General features: G+C 48.4%; 1 protein-coding gene across 4 annotated transcripts in view; it reads right to left on the minus strand.

Annotated features, from left to right (window-relative positions):
- Positions 1 to 8,736: 8,736 nt before the first annotated feature.
- Positions 8,737 to 10,335, minus strand: part of MYO1C (myosin IC) — a 24,402-nt gene continuing 22,803 nt past the window's right edge. For all 4 annotated transcript variants that reach the window (XM_006167536.3, XM_006167538.2, XM_014583838.2 and 1 more), the window contains exon 32: positions 8,737 to 9,950. In XM_006167536.3, coding sequence (XP_006167598.1) covers positions 9,924 to 9,950 — 27 coding nt within the window. In that variant the 3' untranslated portion in view covers positions 8,737 to 9,923. The remainder of the gene's footprint in view (positions 9,951 to 10,335) is intronic.

Consider the following 10,335-nt stretch of genomic DNA (forward strand, 5'->3'; position numbering starts at 1 on the left):
CCACATGGCCAACCATGGTGTTCAAGTCCTGGACTAGGAGGCTTGCTTTCTCACTTTCCCTTTTTCTGTCTGTCTCTCTCTGGTCAAATTAATAATAATAATAATAATAATAATAATAATAATAATAAAAACAAGTGTGAATAAATAATTTTTAAAAAGAAAAGAGAGAAAGAAAAAGTATGAAAAGTATGGAGTTCACCCTTCTGTTGAGGCTCTGAGATTGCCTGCCCAGACTCTTCTAAACTCTGACTGTGGTGGTGGTATCTCCTCTCACTGTTTTCATGATCTCTTGATACATTTCAGTGAACACCTTGCTCACTGGAGCTCCTTGGTCTGGCTGCGCTAATTGCCCTGTACGCAGCCGTCAGTGTGACTTTTCTAAAATACAAGGCTGGGTGCTGGATAGTGATGCAGTGAAGTGCAAAGCTCTGTAAGGTTGACCCACGTCGGAAGGTTCTGAGTTCATGTTTGGAGACTTCTTTGAGTACCTTGGGTATGTGCAGTGCTCCTGATGCGGGGGGTGCAAGACCACCCCTGTTGGGAGTACTGTCTTGCTCCTTCTTTCCCTTGTTTATGAAAGAAATGAATAACCTTTAAAAAAGAAGACAGGGATGGGGCCCACAGGTGATGTGGTAGTTAAGGGTGCTGGACTCCTACTATGCCTGACTGTGGTTCGAGGCTCGGACCTGGGGGCGTGCTTTCCCCCCCCCCCCCCCCCGTCCCTCTCTGGTCAAATTAAAATAAGTAAATAAAATAGAGTTAAATAATTAAAAAAAAAAGAAGATAGGGGAGAGCAGCACGTGGCATGGTAGTTAAGGCACTGGACACTCTCACATGGCTGACGACAGTTCGAGTCGCGGACCTGGGAGCTTGCGTTCTCACTTTCCCTCTCTCTGTCTGTCTGCGTGTCTCTCTCTGTCAAATTAAAACTAAGTGAATGAATAAATAATGTTTTTTAAAAAAAGGGACCAGCAGGTGGCACGGTGGTTAAGGCACTGGACACTCCCACATGGCTGACCACAGTTCAAGTCCCGAACCGGGTGGCTTGCTTTCTCACTTCCCTTCTCTCTCTCTCTCTTTCTCTCTGTCTCTGTCAAATTAAAACTAAGTGAATGAATAAACAAAATTTAAAAAAAAAAAAAGAAAGAAAATAATGGTGGGAGCATGTGTGTGTGTACCCAAAATCCCGAGATGCTGAGATGAGAGTGGAGGAGAAGGGATTGCGGCATGGACATTTCCCCCCTGGGTGGTGATTTCTTGCTTTCTCTCTCTGTTTCTCCAATGAGTGCATGTACCCTATAGCAAAAATCTCTCTCAACAACAACAAAGAAAAACAGTCGTTTATTTTGGGGGGGGAGAGGTTTTTGCTATAGGGCATGTACGCTCGTCAGAAAGACAGAGAGAGACAGAGAGATAGAAAGCGAGAAATCACCCCCCAGGGGGAATGGCCACGCCGCAATCCCTTCTCCTTCATTCTCCTCTCGGGATCTTGGGCACGCACGCAGACATGCCCGGCGTGAGTTTAAGCCACTGGGTCCAGGACTTGAACCATTTTCGACTACATGGGAGTTCACCGACATACCCATTATGCTATCTGCTGGTGTCTCTGATGTGTTTTTCAAGCCAAAGGGCTGGGATTTTTTTATTTTTATTTTTTTTGGAGAGATTTTTGCTATAGGGCGCGTGCACTCGCCAGACAGACAGAGAGAGACAAAGAGACAGAAAGAGAGAAATCACCCCCCAGGGGGGATGGCCACGCTGCAATCCCTTCTCCTCCATTCTCCTCTTGGGATCTTAGGCATGCACGCACACGCGTCCAGCGTGAGTTTAAGCCACTGGGTCCGGGACACGAACCGCGGCCAGCTACATGGGAGTCCAGCAACGTAGCCATTATGCTAACTGCTGGTCCCCAAAGGGCTAGGATTTGAACCCTGCAGTCAGCCACGTGGAATCTGACTCCCCTAACTACCAGGCCACAGGGCCAGCCCACAGTCTTATCTTAACTGCTCCTACATGAACTCTGTGTTTCTTCTTCCTGGAATGTTCTTCCACCCCCTTCCAGATCTCAAACTCAATGTCTTCCCTTTTCTGACCTCACCCTATCACTCCCAGTCAGCATTAGGCCCATGGTCTTTCCGTTTCAGCTCTTACCCATTGTACTAGAATTCTCCATGTGCAGGTCTGTCAGTGTAACATGGTAGAATTCCTCAAAGGCCAACCAACTCGTGTAGGACAAAGGCCATAAATATTTTTTTAATTACTATTATTATTTAAAGAATTACTTATTTTAATTCTATTTATTCATTCATTTATTTCATTTGACTGGAGAGACACATAGAGAAAGAGGGAAAGTGAGAAAGCAAGCCACCAGGTCCGGGACTCAAACCATGTCAGCTATGTGGGAGTGTGCAGCGCCTTAACCACCATGCCACCTACTGGCCCCAGTCTTTAAAATTTTCATAATAATGGTTACCAGGTATTCAGAGATGACTATCTACTAGGCATGGTGCTGACTGTTTTTATTTTTATTTTTTGCTAAAGGGTGTATATGCTTACCAGAGAGAGACAGCAAGAAAGTGAGAAATCACCTCCCAGGGAGGATGGCCATGTCACAATCCCTTCTCCTCCATTCTCTTCTCCTGAGTCACCACGCTACTAGCTGGCCCTCTGACTGCCTTGGATCATATAATTTAATTCTCTCCACCATCTTACAGGTTAGTAGTTTACAACTATCTCCCTATTACAGATGAGAACACATAAATAGTTTCAGTAACTGGTCCAGAGATACACAATACACAGCTGCTCAGAAGCTGGGCTTCAAATTGTGGCAGGAGAGAGGTATGGTCACTCTGCTATATCTTCATATTTCTAGAATAGGAACTGGAAGGTGAAAGTAACAGAAATCTACATTTAAAAAAAAAATCATGGGACAAGCAGTTGGCGTAATGGCTGTCGCTGGACTCCCATGGAGTCGACAGCAGTTCGCGTCCCGGATCTGGTGGCTTAAAACTCACGCCGGGCGCGTGTGCATGCGTGCCCAAGATCCCGAGAGGAGAATGGAGGAGAAGGGATTGCCGCATGGCCATCCCTCCTGGGGAATGATTTCTCTTCTGGGTCTGTCTGGCGAGCGTAAACGCCCTATGGCAAAATCCTCTAAAAAAAAAAAAAATCAGTCACCCCTGGATTATGATCTAATGAATTATACAGCTTTTCAGGACTGGACCTCACACGCCCCTGAGCTTGCTCTGGGAAGGGGGTGGGGAAGGAAACAAGGGCACCTTCCTTGCTGTGGGTGACTCACGTTGACCCTGGCTTAGTCAGAGCTTATCACCGCTAGGCAGTTCAGGAGCCATCCCAGTGTGAATTCTGGCCCTTGGGGAAGAGGACTGCCTGCTCTTCACTTCCCAGGATAGCTGGGCTGGAGGCAGGGCCTTACCAAGGACTGCACATGAGGCAGCAAAGTGAGCCTCAACATTCCTCTTTAGGGCACAGAGAAATGACAGAATCATTTTATGGGACCAGCAGATGGTGTAACGGTTACATTGTTGTACTCCCACAGAGTCGACCATGGTTCGAGTCTTAGACTCACTGGCTTAAAACTCATGCCAGGCATGTGTGCGTGCATGTCCAAAATCCTGAGAGGAGAACAGAGAAAAAGAGATTGTGGCGTGGCCATCTCCCCTGGGGAGTGATTTCTCCCTGTCTGTCTCTCTGTTTCTCTCTGTCTCTCTGGCCAGCACACACACTCTATACTAAAAATCTCTCAAAAAAAAAACAAAAAACAAAAAACTCGTAAGAGGGACCAGCAGTTGGAGTAATGGCTATAGCAAAAACCTCTCAAAAAAAAAAAAAAAAAAAAAAGAAAAGAAAAGATGCTACAGAGAAAAAGCTGCTCATGGGACCAGCAGTTAGCATAATGACTATGTCGCTGGACTCTCATGCAGTCGACTACAGTTCGCGTCCCGGACCCGATGGCTTAAAACTCACACCAGGCAAGTGTGCATGCGTGCCCAAGATCCCGAGAGGAGAATGGAGGAGAAGGGATTGCGGAGTGGCCATCCCCCCTGGGGGGTGATTTCTCGCTTTCTGTCTCTCTGTCTCTATCTCTGTCTGGCGAGCACAAGCACCCTATAGCAAAAACCTCTCAAAAAAAGAAAGAAAGAGAGAAAGAAAGAAAAGCTGCTCATGCAAATGCCTTCTGGGGTAGAATCGTGGAGAAAGTGCCAGATTCCTTGTCCTTTACCCCTTCCGGTCTCTGTTTCAATGTCATTTTCTCAGTGAGGCCTTCCCTGACCAGCCCATTTGAAACTGCACGCTACACACCAACACTCCCTCTCCACTTCTATACTTCATTCTCCTAGCACTTACCTCCTTCCAATACATACTGTGCTTATTTATTTTAAATATTGTCTTTCTTTCCCTCTAGAATGTGATGTTTCTGCGAGCAATGATCTGGGGTTTTTGTCATTGGTTTTCTGTTTTTTGCTATATCCCAAGTACGTACCAGAAAACCTGGCACATAGTAGGCATTCCATAAATACTGGTTGGTGGACCAGACCAGCCTTGTAGCCTAGTGGTTAAGGGAGCTGGATCCCATATGGCCATCTGTTTTTTGAATCCTAGCCCTGGTGGCTTGAGAAACACTGTCTGTGTGTGTGTGTGTGTGTGTGTGTGTGTGTGTGTGTGCACCCAAGATCCTGACAAGACGGAGAAATGGGAGCCAGCAGATGACATGGAGGTTAAGGCAGCTGAATCCTACATGGCTGACTGCACCATTTGCGTTCCAGACCTGAAAAACATGCCAGGCGTGTGTGCATGCATGCCCAAAGTCCTGAGAGAATGGAGGAAAAGGGATATTGCAGTGTGGCCATCCCTCCTAGAGTATGCTTTCTCGCTTTCTCTCTCTCTCTGTGAGAAACTGGAGAATAGCAAAAAAATAAAAGTAAAAAACAAATGAGAAACACAGGAGGGATGGTGGCATGGCCACACCTTGCCGGGGGGTGTGCTTTCTCCCTGTCTCTCACTCTCTCTCTCTGATGAGCTTGCACACACTTTGGCAATCAAATTAAAAATTGGTTGGATGGGGGCCAGCAGGTGGCATGGTGGTTGAAGGTGCTGGACTCTCACATGGCCAACTGCGGTTCGAGTCCTGGACCTAGTGGCTTGCTTTATCACTTTCCCTCTCTCTTTCTCTAGTCATATTAAAATAATAATAAAATAATATTTTTTTAAAAATTATTTATTTATTTTAATTTGTTCATTCAATTATTTTAATTTGACCGGAGAGAGACAGTGAGAGATGGAAAGTGAGAAAGCAAGCCACCAGGTCCAGGACTCGAACCATGATCGGTCTTGTGGGAGTGTCCAAAGCCTTAGCCACCACGCCACCTGCTGGTCCCAAATAATTCTTTTTTTTGAAAGAGATTTTTGCTATAGGGCACGTGCACTCACTAGAGGGACAGAAAATGAGAAATCAACCCCCAAGGGAATGACCATGCCGCAATACTTTCTCCTCCATTCTCCTCCTGGAATTTTGGGCATGCATGCACATGTGCCATTCCATCTGTTATTGTTATTTATTTATTTATTTTTAATTTGACCAGAGAGAGAGAGAAAGGGAAAGCGAGAAAGCAAGCCACCAGGTTCGGGACTCGAACCATGCTTGGCCATGTGGGAATCCAGTTCTCTTATCCACTACACCACTTGCCAGCCCTCACTTCTTTTGTTTTTTAGAGAGATTTTTGCTACAGAACGTGTGCGCTTGTCAGAGTGACAGAAAGCAAGAAATCACTCCCCAAGGGGGATGGCCACACCACAATCCCTTCTCCTCCATTTTCCTCTTGGGATCTTGGGCACACACACACACGCGTCTGGCGTGAGCTTAAGCCACCAGGTCCAGGACTCGAATTAACTACATGGGAGTTCAGCAATGTAGCCATTACGCCAACTACTCTTCCCACCCAGCATGAGTTTTAAGTCACTGGGTCTAGGACTTGAACTGTGGTCAACTATGTGAGAGTACAGTGACATAACCATTATACCATCTGCTGGCCTAAAAATTAAATAATTATTTAAAAAAAAACTGGTTGGGGGACCAGCAGCATTACCAAATGGTGACAAGGAGGACTTTCAGCAGAGCAAAGCGAGGTCTGTGTCCATGTGGCTCTGCCTGCCTTGTTTCCTGTCCTGTGTACACACCAGCACTCAGTCATGGGGGCCCCACCCTGGAACACGGTGAAGGGATTAGGTTTCACTTAACACCTTTATAACACAATACAATCAAGTCCAAACACAAGAATTTCCAATCACCAGCCACCAAGACCACATTCCAAAATACGAACCTTTAAGCCATTATCCAAACCCTAACAGCACTGGTCTTCTGTCCGGTTGTGAGCTGGGGGCGGGGCACACACCATTCTAGGTTACCTCTCCAAAGGACGCTGCCCTCAGCTGGCATCTAGACTACGTGCCAACCACCCTCGCACACATTCCAGTGCACCAGAGAGGAGTGCCGTTACAGCTGTAAAGTTGTAATTGCACCTAACTCAATGCCTATCTTATCTCCCAGCTTCTTGGAGCCACTGTTACTGATAGTGAACCAATGATTGTGGTGCTGTCAGTTTTCCATAAATTAATTTTGGGGATGTGGTGCCAAAACCTAGGTGTGGCTGATTCCCCAGGCAGTCAGACATTGTGTGGTATCTCATTCCTTAAGAACCTCTGTCCTAAGTGATGAGTCAAAATTCCTGGGGCTGGCAGGTGGCATGGTGGTTAAGGAGGCTGGACTCCCACATGGCTGACTGTGGTTCACGTCATGGACCTGGCAGCTTGCTTTTTCACTTTCCATCTCTCTCTCTGTCTCTCTCTCTGTGTCCTTATCTGGTCAAATTTAAAAAATAAAGCTAAGGACCAGTAGATGGCATGGTGGTTAAAGGCGCTGGATTCCCACATGGGCGACTACGATTCGAGTCCTGAGCTTGGTGGCTTTCTCTCTCTCTCTCTCTCTCGTCAAATTAAAATGAAAAAAATGTAGGGACCAGCAGATGGTGTGGTGGTTAAGGCGCTGGACACTCCCACATGGCTGACCAGGGTTCGAGTCCTGAATCTGGTGGCTTGCTTTCTCACTTCCTCTCTTTCTCACTCTCACCCTCTGTCTCTCTCTGGTCAAATTAAGAAATAAATAAATGAATAAATAAAATAAATGATTAAAAAAAGGAAAAAAAGGAAAAATGTATACATAAATAAAGTTAAATAAAATAATTCTTTAAAAAAAAAAAGTAAAAAAAAAATTCCTTAGGCACCTATCTTGATCCCAAACTAATGTGCAATGTTTCCTCTGCCTGCAACAAACCTCCTTTCTGGAAGCTTTTAGCCCTCTTTTGAGGAGCTCTGAGGTTGCAGCAATGGCACTCACCCCTTCTTTAGGAGGCAACACTGTGATTTTGTTTTCGGGAGCCATCTGCTCCTACCCTGGATCTTTGCAGTCTGGTCTGGTTCACATAGCTTCTGGCCAAGGCAAAAATTGCCAAAGGCCTTCGTCCCCCTTCCTGTCCTAGTACTCACCAGGAGACCATGTTGGCAAACACATATTGCTTTATTTAGTGTTTCTCTGGATTGCAGAAGTGTCAGCAGTGGGCTGAGACCCCCCTCCCCCAGGAGGCACAAAGAGTGGGGCAGTCCCCTGGGTCCTCTGGGGTAGAAGAAAGCAGCAGAAAGAGGTGATGCCCTTGCAGCTCCTCCCAAGGCCAGCCCTGCCCCCATGCTCCCAGGCCAGGGGGAGGTCAGGGGTCAATAAAAGCCCTACATCCTTGAATTGGGGCCAAAGTGTGTGGGGAGGGTGTCTGTCATCCTAAGGCATGGACTCAGGCAGAAGTGCTCCTCCCACCTGGCGGCCCCCAGAAGGGATTGCTGGTCAGGGAGCCAGATGCACACTGAAGACATGACCCACGTTTTATGGGGCTCCCTGCCCCTGGGAGCGGCAGTGAAGTGTGTAGTCCTGGTTTTGCTATGATCTCCTGTACAACCTTGGCAAGTCCCTTCCCCTCTTTGGGCCTCTGACTCCTGCTCTGTAACATCAGGGGCTGGATTAGATGATCTCTGAGTCTCCCTAATTCTACGTCTAAGACTTCTTAACCCACTCCAGGACGCTCTCGGACTGGGCTGATGACAGTAAAAGGACATTAAGGCAGGAAGAAGGGGACAGGTAAGGGTGGTCTCAGCCCCTAGGTAGGAGTCAGAGTCAGCTGTAAGATGCGGGTGGGCAGACAGACAGACAGACCAGGTGCCAAGGGATCGGGGAGGAGAGGGTGGCCTGGCCAGGGAAGAGGGCACCAGAAAATAAATAAATGAATAAATAAAATAAATGATTAAAAAAAGGAAAAAAAGGAAAAATGTATACATAAATAAAGTTAAATAAAATAATTCTTTAAAAAAAAAAAGTAAAAAAAAAATTCCTTAGGCACCTATCTTGATCCCAAACTAATGTGCAATGTTTCCTCTGCCTGCAACAAACCTCCTTTCTGGAAGCTTTTAGCCCTCTTTTGAGGAGCTCTGAGGTTGCAGCAATGGCACTCACCCCTTCTTTAGGAGGCAACACTGTGATTTTGTTTTCGGGAGCCATCTGCTCCTACCCTGGATCTTTGCAGTCTGGTCTGGTTCACATAGCTTCTGGCCAAGGCAAAAATTGCCAAAGGCCTTCGTCCCCCTTCCTGTCCTAGTACTCACCAGGAGACCATGTTGGCAAACACATATTGCTTTATTTAGTGTTTCTCTGGATTGCAGAAGTGTCAGCAGTGGGCTGAGACCCCCCTCCCCCAGGAGGCACAAAGAGTGGGGCAGTCCCCTGGGTCCTCTGGGGTAGAAGAAAGCAGCAGAAAGAGGTGATGCCCTTGCAGCTCCTCCCAAGGCCAGCCCTGCCCCCATGCTCCCAGGCCAGGGGGAGGTCAGGGGTCAATAAAAGCCCTACATCCTTGAATTGGGGCCAAAGTGTGTGGGGAGGGTGTCTGTCATCCTAAGGCATGGACTCAGGCAGAAGTGCTCCTCCCACCTGGCGGCCCCCAGAAGGGATTGCTGGTCAGGGAGCCAGATGCACACTGAAGACATGACCCACGTTTTATGGGGCTCCCTGCCCCTGGGAGCGGCAGTGAAGTGTGTAGTCCTGGTTTTGCTATGATCTCCTGTACAACCTTGGCAAGTCCCTTCCCCTCTTTGGGCCTCTGACTCCTGCTCTGTAACATCAGGGGCTGGATTAGATGATCTCTGAGTCTCCCTAATTCTACGTCTAAGACTTCTTAACCCACTCCAGGACGCTCTCGGACTGGGCTGATGACAGTAAAAGGACATTAAGGCAGGAAGAAGGGGACAGGTAAGGGTGGTCTCAGCCCCTAGGTAGGAGTCAGAGTCAGCTGTAAGATGCGGGTGGGCAGACAGACAGACAGACCAGGTGCCAAGGGATCGGGGAGGAGAGGGTGGCCTGGCCAGGGAAGAGGGCACCAGAGACCAGCCTGCCCACCCTCACAGCTACATTCCTTGCCCTGTTTGAGTCAGGGAAAACACATCCAGTGTGTCTTGGGGTACGGAAATGGCTTTTTTAAAAAACAGTTTCCTATAAAGCATCAAAAAATCTCAGAGAAAACCTCAGCAAAAGTTCCCTTCTCTCAAATATTTGGCATCGGTGGTGGCCGGCGTGGCTCACTCTGGCCCCGGTTTTCCTATTGCTGTGGCCCGGCCTGGCCCACTCCTGGGGTCGCTCCCTGGTCCCTGCTGCTTCCTCAAGAGAGAGCTGAGCAGGGAGCAGGAGTTTGCAGGTGGGCCTCGAGGTGTCTCTGGGTCCCTATCTGGAAGCTCGAGTCTTTGGTAACTAGGAAGGGGAGGTGGGGACAAGCAAAGCACAGGGAACTGGGAGGGGCCGGTGGGCACCTTCATCACCGAGAATTCAGCCGTGGGGCCACCTGTGGGGGGAGAGGGAGGAGCCCAAGTGGTGAGCAGCATGGACGGAAGGCGCCGGGCGCTTGCGTTCACGAGTTAGGTATAGGCAGTCGTGGACTGGGGTCTAGCGGCCTAGTCCTGGGACTCTGATCCTGCTCCTGCAGGACTGCAGTGGGCTTCTCCTCACACCCGCCCTGGGTCTCCCCCAGGTGCCCATGCTGCCACCTTCATGGTCCTTTGCACCTTGCACATCACACGGCCCCTCTCTCATGGTGAGTGATGGGACAAAGTGCGTGGTTCGGTGCCCTCTGGATTCGGACCCATGAGTGAGAAGCCCAGGCTCCCCCAGGAGAGCTTGCCCACCAGGCTGCACTCACCAGCCCGAGGGCTATCGGCAGGGGGGGGGAG

Source organism: Tupaia chinensis, unplaced genomic scaffold (genome assembly GCF_000334495.1).
Source record: "Tupaia chinensis unplaced genomic scaffold, TupChi_1.0 Scaffold144899_1, whole genome shotgun sequence".
Taxonomy (NCBI): domain Eukaryota; kingdom Metazoa; phylum Chordata; class Mammalia; order Scandentia; family Tupaiidae; genus Tupaia; species Tupaia belangeri.